The sequence below is a fragment of the Mirounga leonina genome, unplaced genomic scaffold (assembly GCF_011800145.1).
Source record: "Mirounga leonina isolate KUSES-001 unplaced genomic scaffold, KU_Mleo_1.0 Mir_127, whole genome shotgun sequence".
Lineage (NCBI taxonomy): Eukaryota > Metazoa > Chordata > Mammalia > Carnivora > Phocidae > Mirounga > Mirounga leonina.
Genome location: NW_023270316.1, coordinates 241,288 through 260,955, shown reverse-complemented (window position 1 = coordinate 260,955; position 19,668 = coordinate 241,288). Strand labels below are relative to the sequence as shown.

At 52.4% G+C, this 19,668-nt stretch overlaps 1 protein-coding gene across 4 annotated transcripts in view; it reads right to left on the bottom strand.

Moving 5' to 3' along the window:
- RASA3 (RAS p21 protein activator 3) overlaps positions 1-19,668 on the bottom strand; it is a 111,636-nt gene that overhangs the window by 53,203 nt on the left and 38,765 nt on the right. For 2 of the 4 annotated variants that reach the window (XM_035002995.1, XM_035002997.1), the window contains 2 exons: positions 13,383-13,500; positions 1,480-1,583 (listed from right to left, as the gene is read on the bottom strand). In XM_035002995.1, coding sequence (XP_034858886.1) covers positions 1,480-1,583; positions 13,383-13,500 — 222 coding nt within the window. Of the gene's footprint in view, positions 1-1,479; positions 1,584-9,402; positions 9,546-13,085; positions 13,501-19,668 lie in introns of those variants that run through there. The other 2 variants (XM_035002996.1, XM_035002999.1) reach the window with 2 other exon arrangements.

Below are 19,668 nucleotides of genomic sequence, written 5' to 3'. Positions count from 1 at the left end.
ATGATGGAGGAGGGTGGATGGTGGTAATCCGATGGTGGAGGAGGGTGAATGGTGGTGGTCTGATGGTGGAGGAGGGTTAATGGTGGTGGTCTGATGGTGGAAGAGCATGGATGGCTGGTTGTGCATGATGGGTGGACGGTGGTACATGGTGATGATGGGTTTCTGCTCATGGCAGGAGATGGTATCTCATCCTGGCATGAGGAACTCATTCTTCACCACCTCATCTCCAGCTCCCCCCACCTCACCCTCCACCAGGACCACACTCACCATTTTCCAGCCCTGTGTATGTCCCAGCACCCATCATCCACCTGGTGGTGCAAACCCATAACCAGGAGTCATCCTGGACTTCTCCCTCCCCAACAGCCTCCACATTCAACCAACGACTGCCTCTAAGTGAAGTCTGCAACGCATGGTCTAAAGTGAGGTGAAGACTTGAGACCCTAGCTGCAGGTGTGAATGCCGGGCTAACACCTAACAGCCATCTGGCTTGTCTGTACCAGTTCCCTCAGTTGAAGATGCACCTGCAGCACAGGACTGTGAAGGTTAGAGGAGTCATATTTGTACAGCACCCAGAACAAGCCCCTGCACCTGTTAAATGCTTTCAGTACATGTTTCCTTCTAACTCTAAGAATCACCTGAGGAACTCCACAAAACTATGGAGTTCCAGGTTCAGCCCCTGAGGATGTGGGTCCACCAGCATGGATGGGGGCTAGGTACCTGGGGTGTAACACACTCCTCAGCAGCAGAGGAGAGAGGTCGAGCAGGAGCTCATCGCTGCAGCACCAGTCCCATGTCAGAAAACGGAGGCATGTCTAAAAGCCTTCTGGTGTTGGGAGCGTGTTATAGGAGCCCCATGCAGGTGGCGGTCTGGGTGGGTGCACAGTGGGGCCCACACACAAGGACCCTCTTGATTCAAGCAGGCTCTGCTGTTCCACACCTCTCCTCCCTCTCCAGGAACGCTCCACTGAAATGCTAGGGCGTCTGAAAGTACCCCAATACCTCTGAGACCCCAATGCCTCTGAGAGCACCCCAATACCATCCCAATCCCCATGGAGAGCTGTCAAACTCAGGTCAGGTGCAGTCTGGGGATTTGGGGACACACTTGGTGGTCACTGTACCCTCACTTTGAAGGACAGCTCTGAAGCCTTTCTCCTACATGAGCTCATGGTGTGAAGCTCCTCTACACGTTGACGGGGTTAGGGGGGCACTCAGGCAGCTCATCCTTGCCACAGGGGACTCGAGAGGCCCATCCAGGGCACGGGGAAGGGCCTCCAGAGGCCCGTCCAGGGCACGGGGGATGCCACCACCAGGCCAGCCAGGTACCCATTGCCACCTCCCAGAGCTGCTCAGCACAGCCAAAAAAGCCAGGCCAAGGATGCTGACGGGCACTGCCCGGAGGAGATGACACCCCCCTGACAGAATGAGGCCCCGCCCAAAAGAGGCAGAGAAAATGCAGAAAACACCCATTTCAGTACCTACCTATGATGGAGTCCCTCCGGAAAACATCTCTATCGAAAATGTAAAAGGACAGGTGCCGAAAGCTCCGAGGGATCTCACAGTAGAAGTCTTCTCCGTAGAAGGGGCTGAGAAGCAAGCAGAAGGGCTCTGTTAGGTGAGCTGGGCAGCGCGGGCACACACACGGAATCACACTCTTACGTGTCTCACCAACACGTCACATTGTGTTTCACGTGTGAGATGTGGAACTGTGGTTTGCTCGTTGGGCTACAAGCACGGTCCCCGCCATCGGCCCCACGGCCCGTCACCCCGAGTGAGCGGCCCGCAGTGAGAATGACGTCTGCTGTGTGTATCCGGGCTGGACCCAAGCTCCAGGACTGCTGGGACACTTGGAATGTGCGGGGCAGTGGTTGGCAAGCCCCACTCCATGCTTGTCAGTCAAACCCAGCGTGCCGGCTCCAGACCCTGCTCTCTTTCCCCAGAAGTCGGGGTGAAATCGTACCTGTCACTGGGGAGAGGACCCCTGCCCACTGACTGACCCTCCACACGGACTCTGCACGTGAGTCCCTGCACACAGAGACCCAGTGTGAACTGCAAACCCAGTCGAGGTCATGAAACAGCCCCCCAACTGCTCAGCTGGCCCGGGCTGAGTCCGCACACATGGTCTGCAGCTAGCGGACCCACGCTGGAAACGGCAGGGCACCCGACAGGCTTCACTGGGTACAAGATGGTCAGCAGCTCACGGTGGCACACACACCTACGGCCGAGGTCCAAAGTAGGAAATGCGATCAGTCAGGAAAGCGAACGGGGTGTGTTGTGTCGGTTAGAAGAGGAGGAACGTGCACTCCTGCTCAAGCTAGAATAACGGTGCAGAAGGCGGACGGTGTGGTACACCCAGCGGAACCTCACTGCGAGGGACCCGGATGCGTCCCCAGAGCAGCGGGAGGAGGGCGGGGCGGCTCCCAGCTCCAGCCTACATTTTATCCGTTCTGAGACGACTCTCCCCACCATGTCTGAGCATCTCTGAAATCAGAAGGCACGCCGCAGTGTCAGGACAGTTCGTACTTCTAATTAGCACTGTTCGTTCTCAGTGGCCAGAAGATGACGGTGCCTCTCCGTCTGACCACTGCCACAGCTCCCTAGAATAGTGCTTTTGGCGGCATGATGTGGGGTCACCCCATGGGTCTGCCCCCCACCACCGCCCCATCAGCAGATAGTCAACTCTCCTTTGACACGGGCACGTGATGTGTCAGTCAAAATAGCCCAGCTGCTGAAGCACACACATTTCATCTCTAGCTCGGGATCAGCTCAGCACGGCCCAGTGAGCCCTGGGAAGATGGAGCAAATGCACCCCTCCCGGGGCAAGAAGGAGACGCCCCCCAGGAGGAAACCAGATGCAGGACAGGCGCTGGGCTCCATGCCAGCACACCAGGCTGGAGGTGCACCAGCCCCTGGGAGCAAGGGTGTGGGCAGGCGTCTGCCCGTTCTGCACACTGCCTGAGTCCCACCCCAGGCTCGTAAGGCCAGGCTGGGAGAGGGAGCCAGGTTCGGGGCTGGGCGCAGCCCAGACCAGGCAGTGGCTGAGGAGGATGGTCAGGCCTCTGAAATATGGGAAAGGCCTCCCCCTCAAGCAGCAACGTATCCACGGTATGTAGCCAGTGCAGTCGACCTGCAGACAGGTGGGAGCACAAAGGTGCTGGGATCATCCTGTCTCCTCCGCCAGCAGCTGAGAGCCATCCCCGGCGGGTGGGGACAGGGAAGACGTGAACCGCTTTGTTCACGTTGCCACAGCTCCCTAGAATAGGAGCCATGCTGGTGGGACCTGCCTGAGCCCTTCTTCACAGACACGGCCTGCATCGGCCTGGAGTGTGCAGAGTGGATCTGCTGGAAGATGAGGACCCGAGGTGGAAGCTGGTGGTCCCAGCAGGGCCAAAGGTGTTGGGGCGCCAGAGGGAATAATCCAGAAGCATCTGAGGCAGGCAGAGGCCTGGGGTCTTGAAGGACCAGGCCACAGGGAGACAACCACCAAGAAAGCAAGAGCCAAGGGGAGGGCATTCTAGCAGAGATCTGCCTCAGAGCAAAGCAGAGTGTGTTCAACTCGGGAGCTGCCCTTCCAGATAGCGAGAGGCTGAGCGTGCTGTACTCACTCACTGAACAAGACTAGAGCAGGGGGGACCCTGTTGTTCTGAGGGTCAGAGGGTGGAGAGGGCGCCATGCCACCAAGCTGTCCACACACATCAGAACTGCCTCCCAGGCCTCCCCTGCACCTTTCTATTTGCCCAGTGGCAGATATCTCTAGGGAAAGCCACACGTGAATCTGGACTGTGCTCTCTTGTCTCACCAACAGTCCCACCCACCGCCTGAGACCCCCGTCCTGGTATGTGGGACTCTGGTCGTCTACTCTCCACATGGGACCAAACCCTAATTCCCTCGGGCTGCAAATCAGAACTACCCGGACAGGTTTTTAGAAAACACGGCTGCCCGGGCCCCGCCCCAGAGAACCCTCTCTGGGGTGATGGGCCACGAAGCAGAATCCTTTAATTCCACAGCCACACAACTAACACAAGCCTCGAGATCATCACAGTCTCCAGATTAATCGCCTGTTACACACGGGCAGTGCACGGATTCCCGTCCCATACCCTCGGTCATGCCACCGGGGGCAAGCCTTCCCCTCAGAGGCCACAGGAACACGAAGGTGGCGCCTGCGCCCAGAGCAGAGAGAGAGGCAGACTGAGGGAGCCACGTTCCACGTGACTCACAGCACCAGGACACCCAGCCTTGGCGGCAAGCTTGTGCCCCGAGGGGCTGGCGGAGTCCTGGACGGAGCACGGGCCTGACTTCGGGGGCTGCCGTGGGCAGCACCAGCCCTGCCCTGCCTAGAGCTCGTCCTTCCCAGACTCAGCAAGGTACCCCACAAAGACACTGCCTCCCACAGTACGCTGACTCACAGACTCACGCGTATGTTCTTAGAATTTCCCTGTGCTTCTTTACTCCTTTATGATCTCAATTGTTTGCTTTAAAAAAGGAACATGCACAGACGAGAATGTTTCCTGTAACTTTTAACTAGAAATAATGATAACAAGTGTGAGATGTGGAGAAGTCGGAGCCCGCTGGGGCAGCCGCTTTGGAAACAGTGGCCGTTCCTCAAAATGGCCCAACAAACCCCACTCCCAGACATCCAGCCCAGAGCAGTGGGGACACACGTCCACACAAACACTTGTGCATGCGAGTTTATGGCCATGCTCACAACTGCCAAAAACCGGAAACAACCCAAATGTCCATCGGCAGAGGAACGGATGAACAAAAGTGCGGTCTGTCCAGACAGGGGAACGTCAGCAGCCACGGAAAGCAGTGAAGCTCGGACACCTGCTACCCACAGATGAACCCTGAAATCATGATGCTCAGGGAGAGAAGCCACGAAAGGCCGAACACTGTGTGAGTCCATGTTCACAAAATGCCCCAAAGAGACAAACCTATAGAGACAGAAGGTGGGCCAGTGCCGCAAGAAATAGGGGTGGTAAAAGGACATGAAAATATTCCAAAATTGATGGCTACAGCTCCAAATACACTGAAAGCCACAGAATTGTACATGTTAAATAAGTTAAGTATGTGGTATGTGAACTATATCTCAATAAAGCTATTTTTTAAAAACCAAAATTTTTAAAATACATAAAAATGTCAGAAAGTGAAAACCAGAATTAACATTATAGGGTATATCCTCCCAGATTTTTTCTCCAAAGATCGATGAATATGGAACAGGAATAGATATGGATGGAGACACATATTTTCACAATAAAAGTAGGATTACACTATATATCCCAATATACAGTTCACTTTTTCCTTTAATATCATGCCACGGACCACTTTCCAAATACGTACATAAAATGTTTGCCGCCAAACAGCCCTGAGGTCTGAGTGAGCATACCTGCTGGACTCACCCGTCCCAACCCTGACGGGCGCCCGCGGCAGAGCAGCCTGCTACATGGCCACCCACCTGTCCCTGAGCAGCTCCCGCAGGCACGTGCTTCGCGGAAGGGTGCTCACTAGTGGGAGGCTCTGGTGCACAACCCCGTGTGACCGTCCAGAGAGTGAGGACAGATTCAGCCCACACGTCCAACACAGTCTTACCAACATTTACAAACTTGGCTCATCTGATGGCAAAACGAACCTCCTGCTTTCGTTGGCAACGTTGAAATCATCGGTGCAGCTCAGTGTCAACCAAGAGTGTGTGAGCACTTTTGTTGAAATGCCTCTGGCCCGTGTTGTATTCATGCCCACCTTCTCGTGTTCAGGACAGTAATCCACTGAGAGCTTTCAGGTTTGTGTTATAGATTCGAAGGTAAATAACTGATACACAGCATATGAGAAACACCTTTTCAACTGGAAACACCACCAGCTCACCAAGGAGCTGAGGCTGCCCGGGCAACGTGACATCTGTCCGGGCAGGAGGGTGGACATGAGGTGTAAGTGGAGAGGGTACCCCTCCCCTGAGTGTCCCCCACCCCAGGACACACCGACACAGTCATTCGGACAACCCCAGCCCGTCCTGGCTCAACAGGAGTCTGTAACTGGTGTCTTTGCAGGCTGCGGAGTCCTAAGCATGTTCCCGAAGAGAAGGGAAGCCGAAGTGTTCTCCCATCCCCGCCCTTCCCCATGTGCCAGGCAAGACAATGTCTTCTTTCTGGTGAACTCAAAGGGGGCCCCAGCCCCCAGCCTCCCCTTCCTTCCCATTAGCAGCATAACCTGGGGTATCTCTCCATACAGACCCTGCTTTGTCCCCAGCCAAGGTCAGCCGCAGTCAGATGCATGACTCATGCCCCACAGTCCGCCCCACTTGCAGCCTTAGGGCTCCAGAACCCTTTTTCCAAATAAAGAAAAAAGCAGCGCAAAGGACTTGGCTTGCCTTAAATACTGCTATCTGACAGAAGGAAATTAATGCATGCAGCGGCATCCACCCCTGAGGCTGGCCAGAGTGACAGGCTCTTTCCCTCAGCAATTACTGGGAGAAGCTCAAATGGAGTTTCACAAAATCAAACACCCTCTTGCTGAAAACGGAGTGGATCTGTAAGTAGCTCCGACAAGGGGAAACCGCCCGCCTTCCTCCCACTCCTCCCAGAGCCCAGATGTGCAGCCCAGAGGCTCAGACAGGGCCTCATCTGGGACGGGCGGACAAACCGCGGACTTCTCCATGAGTCATTTCCCAGCATCTGCGCGAGGCTGGCAGCTAGCCCCACGGCCACGATGTCTGCTCGCGAGAAAACAGCTGTGCACCTGGTTTTCTCTGGTTTCAGGCTATGTCGCAAACGCCCGAGTCCATTTCCCAACATCTGGGCGGAGGAGCGAGGAGCGGGGCTGCCTGAGCTGCTCCAGATTTGGGATAGATGGAAAGGCTGCACGCCCAAGAATGAGGAACCCCACTCTGAGTGTCTTTGTGAGAGGACCATTCTTACGACAGTCGACGTGCCACAGAGAAGGCCACACTGGGGCAGAGTGTCCAGACTCTCAGAGGGAACTCTGCCCACCGCACAACCCAACATGGACTGGAAGCCAGGCAGGCAGGGTGGGTTCTCCAAAAAGGGCACCAGCCTATCTCCAAACAGCTCAGACAGAGTTCAGCTAATAAAATGTGCCTGTTACATCATTAACTAAAAGCTGGATTAAAATTCCATTAAACCAAATACTGTTCAAGGGTCCACAGGAGAAGAATGAGAAACACCAAGGAAGTCGAGTGCTGGTACTGCCCACAGGGACCGTGGAGCTGGAAGCATCCGCGTCTCCATCTGCAGCAGGCACGGGTCCCAGGAAGGCCTATGATACACGGTTCCAGAAAGGAGCCTCAGAGGCAGGAGGAAAACCTTTTGGTTTCTTCTCACTTCCTTCAGACCTCCTTTAAATCCCTGTGTGGCCTGATTCCCCAGCACCCACGAGCCTTCGCCGTAGAGCCTTTTCCCTTCCAACAAGATGCTGCATCTTCTTGGGAGGAAGGATGCTCAGCCCCTGTGCTGAACCCCAACCCCGACTCATATCACTCCAGGGAGGGGCAGCTCCTGGACAGAAAGTCGCTCCGATCCTACAAAGGACGCGTGTCGTGTTGTGTGGCATTCTGCACACTTGCAGCAGGGACAGGAGGGATGTAGGTAAGCCTCTGCCAGGAAGGAGAGAGTCTGAGGTATTTGTCTGAGAACAAATACATCACAGTATTTGTTCCAATGCTGGACAGAAGGGTCACTGGGCCAATCACTGCTTGCACTCGAGGGGCTCTGTGCTGGGATGCGGGCAGTGAAGCACCCAAGGGTCCATGGTGGCTGCTGATCACAGAGACACGGAGGACATTTGAGGGTGGTAGCCTGGCAGGCAGGGCCAAAGGAGCCTGAGGTCAGCATCGGGCAGGCACAGGACCAGGCAGGAAAGGTATTCAGAGCTGCTCACACTCTTTCCCCCAAGCACTAGGACCCAAACTGGGGATTCCTCCTGGAGTTCTACAGGACCATGGAGAGACGGGTCCCCACCTGGAGCACCCCAGAACGGTGGGGAGATGGATCCCCGCCTGGGGCACCCCAGAACAGTGGGGGGATGGATCCCCACCTGGAGCACCCCAGAATGGTGGGGTGGGAGGGCAGATTCCCGACCTGGAGCACCCCAGAATGGTGAGGTGGAGGGATGGATCCCCGCCTGGGGCACCCCAGAACAGTGGGGGGATGGATCCCCGCCTGGAGCACCCCAAGATTGTAGGGCATAAATTCACCTACTCCAGCTGGCAAGGACTGTCTGGGCGTAAAGCCTGCATTTATGTCCAAAAGACTGTTTTTTAAACTTAAACTGGAGAAATTCGAGATAAAAGTAAATGTCAGGAGAAACTGTTCTGTGTACAGCCTCATAAATCAAAATCGGTGTTTGCTCATCAACAACGTGGTTTTTATTAAAAACCTCCAAGCAAATGGAGTCTGTCTTCCCAAACCATAGACCCCCAGACAGCTTCTCCCCCTCAAAACTGTGGAGCTACGGGGTCCTCCTTGCTGGAGTTACGCCCGGAACACCGCAGAGCTGGTACGTTCTTCAGTATGAGCAGAAAGAAAGGTGCTGTCACGTCAGGGACCCACAGCCTCCTTTAATTCCAGGTTTAAGTGTGCACCCATCCTGCCTGAGAACAACTCTTCCTTTGGGAACATTCTCAGCAGGAACGACAGGACGTGGGGGCCGTAATTGCACCGTGTCAGTAAACACGGTGATGAGCTAGCTCGTCCTCACTCTGCTCCAGAAAGCGGTTATTTTACTGTCTAACTTCTAATCTTATGTAAAAAAGCAAAACAAAAACATCCCCCATAATCCCACTAACCCCACAAAATAACCACACTGACACTTATGTCCACATATTCCAGACCATTTTGGAACAATCCCAACTTTTGGAACAAAAGAGAGCCTTACTGTGAACACAGCTTTGTGACCTGCCGTTAACACTCCAGACATAAAGGCCCTTTGAGCCGCATGAGCACCATTCCCACCGGCCCGCGAGCAGCCGCGAGGAGCCGCCAGAGCTCCGCGTCTGCGGGCAGGCGAGAGGGGCCCACAGGCCAGCACCAGGTGGCCGCCCCCCCCCCCCCCGAAACCAGGTGAGAGCAGGCAGACCGCGGGCAGGGGTCCCGGAGCAGCTGTGGGGAGAGGCTCAGCACGGCCCCCTCTCAGAGTGGCCACTGGGGAAGGTGAGGGTCAGATCAGGAAGTCTGGGGCAGCTCCTCTGCTGGCCAGGAGCTGTTCGTACATCTTGGGGGGATTTTGTGGGAAAAGGCAGGCAATGTCTTCCTCGCAATAATCACATACGTTGACAAAAGGAAACGAAAACACTAGTACTTTGTGGAATCATCTTGCAAATGAGCGGGCTAACCCAGCACTTAAGAGGTCTTGGTTTTAACTTCTTGTGTGCATGTAACGTGGATATGCTCCTTTTACCGGACAAAATGGTGATTTCCTCCATGATGGAACCTTCCCCATCCCTGTTTTGGAAGCAGGAGGTAGACTCTCCTAGGTGGGGTCCTGGGATGCTCTCCACAGATGCGCCGTGCCGTCCAGGATAGGTAGCTGCCCGTGAGCCCGGCCTTGCCAGCCCATCATCCTAGAGCCTTGAGCTTAAGCAAACAGACAATGAGCTGCCAATTAAGTGGTAACACGATTATAGCCATAAAAGTTACATGTGAGCAAAGCTCACTCTCAACGTCAGGAAAGTATTTTTCCTCGTAAGACAGAAACTGTGCCCAAAATCACTTTTCTGGAGAAGGGAGAAGGCCAGGAGGAAAGGGCCTGCGCTCCCTGGTGTCTGACCCAACGAGCTCTCCCAAGCAGGTCTGCAGCAGAGCCTCCCCCGAGCCCCTGCTCTCCCACATCAAAAGGAAAGAAAAGAACAAACCAGGGCCTTTCCCTAGCGAGGGGCAGACACGAGTGAGTGCTAGGGACACCTGCGAGCAAGGTCGCCGGCTCAGGGACCCCAGAGACAACCCTCCACTGGTGAGAAGAAGCGGGGAGACACGCGTCCCCTTCTCTCTGACACAGTCCGTCTGCGCTTCCGGCTGAGTCCGAAGACGGTACTGGGCAGCAGCTGAGCTCGGGACTGTCCCTGCCCCAGAGGCCCAGCCAGGCCACCGAGCCCTCTGGCTCTCTTGAGTTCGGAGACCAGATGGAGGCTCTTTATTTCCCACAGTGACTTTGCCAAATGGAGCGTCCGATCTGAGAGGAAACACTGAGGCCAGTGGAAGCATGCTGGGGAGACGGGGGCGAGCAGGGGACTTCCTCGGAGGCGACGACTGGCCCCTGCCCACACAGGTGGCCATCGGCACGGTCGGGTTGCCTCCCAGTGTGCCCACCTCCTTCTCACTGGCAGCTGCCATTGGAGGCTGGGCCTTCCTCCTCTGGCCCCGAGGCTGGCAGAAGCCTCCAGGTGGGTCTTCTGCTTCTGGGCCCTAGCCAGGGCCACTCGAGCTGGAATCTTAAAATATCACCCTCTTCCAGCTATCCTCGCGTACAAGCTCCCACCCTTCTTCCCTCTCACCTCACGAGTCCTCATGAGACATGTTTGGACACCATTCTCTCCTGTCCCTAAACCTCTCTCATCCTGCCCATTTCTTAGTGTATCTGGGGTGTATTTGGAGCTTGCCTTCCCATTTACCACTGCTCCCTTCAGCTATACCCAATCAGCTATTTATTCATCCAGTGATGTTTTCATTTAAGTTCTTGTGTTCCCCATCCTGGAAATTCTATTTGGTTCTTTTGCAAACTGGGTTCATCATTCTTTATCATTTCTCATCCCATTCATGTTTATAATCTTGTCCCTTATTACTTCAAACTCATTAAACTTTGTTGGCTGACACTCTGCAAACTCTTCAGGTCTGATTCTGCAGTCTGTTGTTTTTCTTGGCAAATGCACACGACACTTTATCTCCTTGTGTTCTTTGTGTATTTTCTCCTCAGAGATCACAGAGGACGATTCTTTGAGGCCTGGACTGAAGGATACGTTTGGATTTGCTTTGACTGGCATTTCGTCACCTCAGTGGACATTATAAACTACTATCCAGGACTACGGTAATAAACGTGCATGGACTGAGGTTTCTGGATTCAGGCCTGCAAACTCAGAAGAGAGCTAATTTTTGGTTTCAAATTTTTGGTACCAAGTGGAGGCAGCAATTTTCTTTGCTAACTTATGGGGTGCGTTTATTTGCCTTTTTGCCCTTACACTACGGAGTAGAACTTTGGGGCTACCAGCTCACAAGGTCCACCAGTATGAATACAGGTTTTGCCTCAATACTAAATGGCCAAATGCACCCATAATTTTTAAGCTCCTGGAATTATTTTGTGTTCGTGTGTCTCTTTGTTGTCAGGTTTAACTTTCTGTTTACAGCACCCTCTCCTTGTCTGGTATATTAGAGAAGCACTCAATAAATATTCACTGAAGGGTGCCTGGGTGGCTCAGTCGGTTAAGCATCTGACTCTTGGTTTCAGCTCAGGTCATGATTTTGGGGTCCTGGGATCGCATCAGGCTCCACGCTCAGCAGGGAATCTGCTCCAGATTCTCTCCTTCTGCTCCTCCCTCACTCAAGTGCATGTGCACTCTCTCTCTCTCTCTCAAATGAATAAATAAATCTTTAAAAAATAAATATTCATTGAGCAAATAAATAAATAAACAAAAATAGCCAAGCTCATTAAAACTGTCTGTAAGGAGAGCAATATGAATTCTCCAAGTCTGGACCATTACCTCCGTGCACTGACTAGAGTTAACTGGCTCCTTGTGACAGCATTTTGAGGGCTCCCACCTGATTCTGGCTGTTTCTCAGATGGCTGATTTTCTGACAGGACAGTATTACTACATCATTATCTTTTATTTAGCTCTGAGCCTCCCTTTCCTGCTCCAGAAGCACATTTTCTAGTACCACCAATGCCAGGAACCACGATTTCCATTTCTAAACTTGTCTAAAATGTTTTGAAGACTGTGACCCCCATTCTCAACCTTGCCTAAAACAGAGGTTCCCTCTGGGAAGAGAGGAGACTCTCTTCCCAGAGGTCTTGGCTCAGCAGGTCTGGGGAGGGCTCAGCTTCCCCGAGACCACAGTTACTTTCCAGGTTTATGACCTCCGGGCCTCAACATCAACTGTGCAAACACAGAGAGGGTTTATCTGGTGTCAGGATAATGGAAGTAACCCAGAACGCTACAGTAACATCATCATCCCTGGCATCACCTTCATCACCAGCCCCAAAGCCAGACTTGACTCTGGACAAATGTCTCAGGCTTTTCGTTTTTCGTCAACAAATTGTATCAGAGACTCTCGAGCATGCCCAGCACACACACAACTATGGCCCTTGGCCTCAGGGACACCCCCCAGCGCTGGGGCCCCCGGTGCAGACAGAGAATGAAAGGTGTCTCCACATGCAGGAGCAGGAAATCCCTAACAGGTTTGTAAAAACAAAGTTCAGCCAGTGGTCAGAACGCACTCTTTGTTCCCTCTGAGAAGGAGCAATATGCAAGGATATAATTCTGCTAAAAATGTTCTCAAACTGAAAATAGCTGTTTGCATGGATCCACACAACCCATAATTCTAACCCTGAAGGACTTCGTGGGGATCCTTCTCCACCCCATTAACCACTTGATGATAAACGTACTTGCTCAGGACCCCACTACTGGCTTGTTGGCTTCACGTGGGCCGCCAACCATGATCCCCATCCCCGCTAACACGCCATTTCTGGGTCCTCTCTCCCCACCCCCTACGTAAACTGCTGTCAGGGTGCCCTCACCTCCTGTCCCTGGGGTGTGGTCCGGGGGCAGCATCCCGGGGAGACTGTCAGAAATGCAAATTACGGCCCACCCCACATGTCCTGGGCAGACATCTGTGTCTCGACAAGCCCTCCAGCGGTGAGTGGCCCTTAGCAGCTGACCTTGAGAGGGGCTAATGTGCTCACCACGTAGCAAATTCCTCAATCTGAGGACCTGTTAGGTGCTGCTCCTTCTGACTGGACCTTTTCTAACGCTATCAATGAGCACTTTCCAGGCCCCCTTTCCTCAGTATTACCTCCATGCCCATCTCAGATATGACTCTCTAGGAAAATTTAAAGGAAGGTGGTAAAAAAAAATAAGCTTCCCAAATACTCACCTCTCAAAATGTTCGGTACACACCTTCAGCTCATCTCTGACCAGAAGATGCCCACATGCGCCCCAGTAGCAACAGCTCCCCCATGCACCTGCAGGCTGCTCAGCCCCGGGCAGCCCAAGCATTTGGGAAGATCATCATCTGCCAGCAAGATGGCAGTGACAACTGTCCTGGACACGGGAGCCCGTGTGAATGTTCCAGCACCTGGCTCACGCCGAGCAGCTCGGACAGTGGCAAACGGCACCTGTGTTCAGGGTATGTGCTATACAGAGGATCAAGTAAAGCAACAGCCGACATTACCAGAGTGACTTCTCCACAATCTTGGTCCTGAAAACCTCCTCCCGGTCCAAGTTCACAGTGCAGTAGCAATCTCGCATCTTGTTTGGCCCCGGGTAGGTGGGAAGATTTTTGGCTTCACCTAAAAATCAAATGTAAATATACCATCAACTTAGCATAGAATTATTTCGTTCCCTTGCTAATCACAAGCACATTTCCAAATAATGAATTTATTTCATAGCAATGCACCTGCTTTCTCTTTTGTACACTCATTAGCTCTTTATGATGTCTTTCTTGCTACCACAAGTCAAATATCAAAGAGAAGAGCATGTGCGATGTTAGAATACAAGGTAACATACACATAACCTCCAAAAAAATTGATAAAACTAGGAATCCATTAGCCTACGAATTAGGATTTTATTCACATTAGCCCCCTTAATTTTTTTTAATGTGTAAATTATGTAAGATACATATAACTTAAAATGTATCATCTTAACCACCTTTAAGTACAGAGCTCAGTAGTCTTAAGTATATTTACACTGTTGTGCAACCAATCTCTGTAACTTTTTCATCTTGCAAAACTGAAACTGCACCCACTAAACACATCCCCATTCCCCTCCCCCAGCACCTACCCTTCCACTTTGTGTCTTTGAATCCGGCTACTCTAGGTAATTCACGAAGTGTGATCATTCAGTATTTGTCCTTCTGTGACTGCCTTATTTCACTCAGCACAATGCCCTCAAGGTTCATTCATGCGTGTTGTAGCAAATGTCAGGATTTCCTTCCTTGTTAAGGCTAATTGATATTTCATTGTAGGGATGGACCACATTTTGCTTATCCATTCATTCCCTGGGTCGCTTTTTTATTCTGAATTTGATTTGACATTATTAGGTCAAAGTTGGGGCAATAATTAAGGAGAAGGACTCTTTTTTATTGACAAAACTATGGACTCCAGCTGTTTATTTTTTTAAAGATTTTATTTATTTGAGATAGAGAGAGAGAATGAGCACACAAGTGGGGGGTAGGGGGAGAAGCAGGCTCCCCGCTGAGCAGGGAGCCTACTCGATCCCAGGACCCCGGGATCATGACCTGAGCTGGAGGCAGACGTATAACGACTGAGCCATCTGGGCAACCCTCCAGCTGTTTCAATACAGAGCGATTAGCCAGTTAGAAGTAAGCCCCGAGGGGAGACCTTCTGTAGGTCAAGTGTCCCTCTCCCATGGCCCCTCCTCCACACGGAAGGAGAAACCTTCAGGCAGCAGCATGCCCAGCCGGCCCTGCAGAAAATGCCACAACTCCTCGACTCCTCGTGGGACCCCGGGTCTGCCTAGAGACCATTATCAACACCGCAATCTAGTGTCCTCTCCTGGAAGCTCACAACTAGCACGAACAGCAAGTCGACAGCCCCATTCACGGGCAGCTTGGGACGCAGACGCCCAGGTGACGTCTCCTCAGACATACTCTTGCCTCCCAGAGGCCTTCCCTGTCTCCGAGTCTTCCGGGGCGCCTGCAGGCAGCTGGCCCAGCACTCGGGAGACAGGGCAGTTCCGAGAGCCCCGCACCGTGCCAACGACCCTCCAGGCACAGCCGGTAGCCCCTGTGGCACCACGAGGCACCAAACGGCCTCATTCTTGTCAAAACCGAAAAAGCAACAGGAACCGACCCAAACCAGAGCACGAGCTCCGCAGAACCCAGCACCAAAGCCACCCAGGGCACGCACCCTCCTCCGCACAACTCCCAACAAAGACCGCCGTTCTAACTCACGTGGAGGAAACCAGCTCATTTAAAAGATGCCAGTTTGCAAATGGGCCTGCCAGAGCCTCCAGGAGGGCAGAGACGAACTCAGTCTGTTTGAAGCTTTCTTGACCTTTCATTTAACGTCGTTACGGACCCCCCACGCAACAGGGGATCTGTATTCACCTTATTTCTGACCAGCGTGTCCCTTCAGGATTTCTAAGAGCACCAGCTGTAATCAGCGCATGTGGTCCCTTCCTGCACACAGACAGAACATGAGACCTGATTCTCCAGGCCTCAGTTTCCCCCACTGTAAGAGCAGGAGAACACATGAGCTCTCCAAGGCTCCTCCAGCTCCAAGAAGTTTTAATTTAAAAAATTCCAGGGGTTTTTCTTTTGGGAATCATCAATGGCTCTTAGCAGGTGAAGAAAGAGAAATAGCAATGTTTTCTTGTACAGCCACAACATTATAATGCTCCAGAACACACCATGTCTACATGAGTCGAGCACATGAAAACATGGCCAATCTGGTAAGAGGCACGTGAGTCTGAGCCAAGCTTCAAGTCAGTTGTAAGACTTCCGGCAGATGGGAAAGGTCATATGCACAAGCATGCAGGGCGTGTGACCATATTCTGCAGGCGCCAAAGGGTACAACAAGGTTCGCGGGCATCTCCAGAGAGGGGGCAGGTGTGAAGGGGCAAGAGGAGCCGATGCAGGGCTCCTTCCGCCGAGCTGACCCGACAAGGCAGTCACTTCACACATGCCAGGCCCAAAACAAGCACCTTCCGTCTTCCGGTTCTGGTTTGGGAACTGATCGCTTTCACAGCATTCACAAATCTTTAACCTTAAAACCAGCCTGACATTGTGAACTTCCCAGTTGATACCTTTATGATGGGAATCAGGGCTTACCATGCTTCCCTTTGGAATTTTTTTTTTTTTTTTTTACAGCAAATGAGATATTTAGTTCCAAGTTCCTGTGTTTCTTTCTTTTTTTTTTTTAAGATTTTATTTATTTTTTTGACAGAGAGAGACATAGCAAGAGCAGGAACACAAGCAGGGGGAGTGGGAGAGGGAGAAGCAGGCTTCCCGCGGAGCAGGGAGCCCGATGTGGGACTTGATCCCAGGACCCTGGGATCATGACCTGAGCCGAAGGCAGACGCCCAACGACTGAGCCACCCAGGCGCCCAGTTCCTGTGTTTCTTAAAAGGAGAAAAGACACTTTTTTGAAAGTCTCATGGGAGATGATCGTTGGTAGAAAATACAGAACTGGGATTTTGTTCCTGTTTATTCTCCAAAGAACCTCAGAACACAAGCAATAGTCGCTGACGTTCCTCAAGGTGGGAACTGGGAGAAGAGAAGGGAAAGATGAGCCTGAAGAGGAGACACCTGACCCGGTGAAAATGCTGGTGTGTGAACACAGACTGAGCCACATTCCCCCCACACCCCACTGGCCCCAGGTGGGGGGCCGCGATGACAGCGCCACAGAGAACCAGTGGGCTGACCGGAGCCGACGCTAACAAGACACTCAAGCCAGGAGGTCTGGGAGCAGCGGGCGGCACCCCCAGCCCTGTCCTCTGCCCAGGGTCCTTACTGTTGGGCGCCTATCTGGACCAAACAGGCTGAGAGGGAGGAGTTTCCCCGAGTCTCTGCTTGCTTGGAGCCCTGCCACAGACTGGGGTGGGCCTCTCAGCTCTCGGGTGTCCCACCCTGACCATATTCAGAAGAGGTTACCACTCCTTCCACGTTGACTACTTATCCCAAAGGCTAGAGGTCATTTCCTGGCCCGGCTGCGTATTACGGTGCCTTTCTGTCCCTGAGGAAAAACATGTCCCTCTTCCCAGCACGTGAAGACATTTACATAGGAAAGTAAGGCTGTCCCAGGTGCTGAATTATGTGTTGAGTGAACAGATGAATAAGCGGCCACCAGGTAACAGAAAAGTAATCCTTGGTTTCATTCTAAGAACCAAGTTAGGATCATTTTCATGACTCTTTCTCCTACTGACCATGTCTGGAACATATGCTACACGCCAACCAGATCTGATGAAAACAACACATCTGGAACCTGGTTCTATCTCCAAACACCTAATCTACTAACAGAAGTAAAAGGCAGCCCTTAAAAAACAGTAAACAGGGGCGCCTGGGTGGCTCAGTTGGTTAAGCCACTGCCTTCGGCTCAGGTCATGATCCTGGAGTCCCGGGATCGAGTCCCGCATTGGGCTCCCTGCTCAGCGGGGAGTCTGCCTCTCCCTCTGACTCTCCCCCTCTGATGCTCCCTCTCTATCACTCTCTCTCTCAATAAATAAATAAAAATCTTAAAAAAAAAAAAACAAACGAACTGAGGGTTGCTGGAGTGGGGGGTGGGGTGGGAGGGATGGGGTGACTGGGTGATAGACACTGGGGAAGGTATGTGCTCTGGTAAGCGCTGTGAATTGTGCAAGACTGTTGAATCTCAGATCTGTACCTCTGAAACAAATAATGCAATATATGTTAAGAAAAAAAAAAGAAGAAGAAGAAGAAGGTAGCAGGAGAGGAAGAATGAAGCAGGGGAAATCGGAGGGGTAGACGAACCATGAGAGACGATGGACTCTGAAATCAAACAGGGTTCTAGAGGGGAGGGGGGTGGGAGGATGGGTTAGCCTGGTGGTGGGTATTGAGGAGGGCGCGTTCTGCATGGAGCACTGGGTGTTATGCACAAACAATGAATCATGGAACACTTCATCTAAAACTAATGATGTAATGTATGGGGATTAACATAAGAATAAAAAAAATTAATTAATTTAAAAAAAAACGGTAAACAAAAGACACTGAATGAACAAACTCTGGTTCTTACATCCAGGAACCAAGCCCTGGGGATCGTGACCCAGGAAGAACTACTTAATACACATTTCAGATTTCCTCCAAGAGGTATTAGGGGCAGGTAAAAGACAAGCATAAAATAAGGCTGTTCACAAGGCGCCTGGGTGGTGCAGCTGGTTGAGCGTCCGACTCTTGGTTTCGGCTCAGGTCATGATCTCAGGGTCGTGGGATCGAGCCCCAGGTCAGGCTCTGTGCTCAGCAGGAAGTCTGCTTGAGGATTCTCTCTCTCTCCCTCTGCTTCTTGTGCATACCACCCCCCCTCATTAAAAAAATCCTTAAGAAAATGAGGCTGCTCACATGGAAATTAAGAGTTCAAAACATAATGAAAAGAAGGAAAATTGTATCTATCCAGCCCCAACATGTGTGACTCAGTGATCAGTTGAGCTCCGAGTTCCCTGGGAGCTAAGCACGAATGGAAATATGGCTGAAGGCACACTTCTCAGAATTTACTTGGAAAGGAAGCGCACCAATCCCCCGGGGGAAACACTGTTCTAGAGCAACCCTCTGCTAGCCTCACACAGGAGGCAGGAAATGATGGGCTGGGCAGGCATCCGTGTTCGTTCTCTAAGAGGTGCAAAAACATACTTCATGTGGCAACCTCTCGTCCCGTCCATCACAAGGAGCAGGGCACAAATTACAAACGCCATGAAGAGTCTCAGCAGAGAGGTGGTATGAACAAGGAGGCTCTGCCTTCTGTTCCCCATCCATGCTTACCGTGGACTCGGACCAGCATTTCCACTCTTAACACCAACTCACGGCTGGGGCTCCCAGAGATACCCGGAGGGCCCACGTCCACGGAAGGAGCCTGGTAAGACGCCCGGAGGATGACAGCAGAGCCAGCCCCCAGTCCTCACTGGGACGCTGCCGAGATCCTCAGCCAGGCCTCCACCGAGACCCACAGCCTCCAGCCACACGGCCTGCTCACTTGTCTCCTCCCTCCTCCCCGTGGAACCTGCGACATGACTGGGTCTCCTTTCTTTCTTTGCCTCCAGCATCTGAAACAGCACTCTAGTCTGGCAAATAGTAAGCATCCTGTAAATGTTTGCTCAAATTAATAGACCAGTACATATAAGAATAAAATGACCAGCTGGGTAGGGATTTAGGAGTGCTGATTATGCACTTCAGCTTTCAAAGACCCTGCCAAATACCCAAAGAGAGACAGTCATGGGTTCCTCTACCCTCCTGCCCCTGAGATGTGAGCCCAGTGTACCCCCTTGGGGTCTGGGCAGTCCAACAGTGACTGGGTAAGGACAGAGCCTTGTGGATTCCACCTGGTCCCTGGGATAAGTGCTGCACCATGAGCCAAGAAGTGAGAGCCCTGAGGCCACTGCTGGAAGGACAGCATGAATGTGGGCGGGGGCTGTCTGAGCACAGATGACCTCCCAATACTTTTATGGACCCACAACACATGAGGCACACATTGGGGACCTGCAGTCCAGCCCATCCACTAGCAGATTGCGACAGCCCCATCGAGGCCTCACAGTACAGAAGCTTCATCCAGCCAATTCCAGCCCAACCTGTGGGCCCCAAATCCCGGGCCCCAAAGCTGTAGGACACAAGTTGTTGTTTCCAAGCCTTAAGGCTGTGAGGAAAACTATACCAGGACACACACAATGTCCTCCGGTTCAGAAGCTCCTACAGGACTACCCAGGACACACACACATGTCCTCAGGTCAGGAGCTCCTACAGGACTACCCAGGACACACACACATGTCATCAG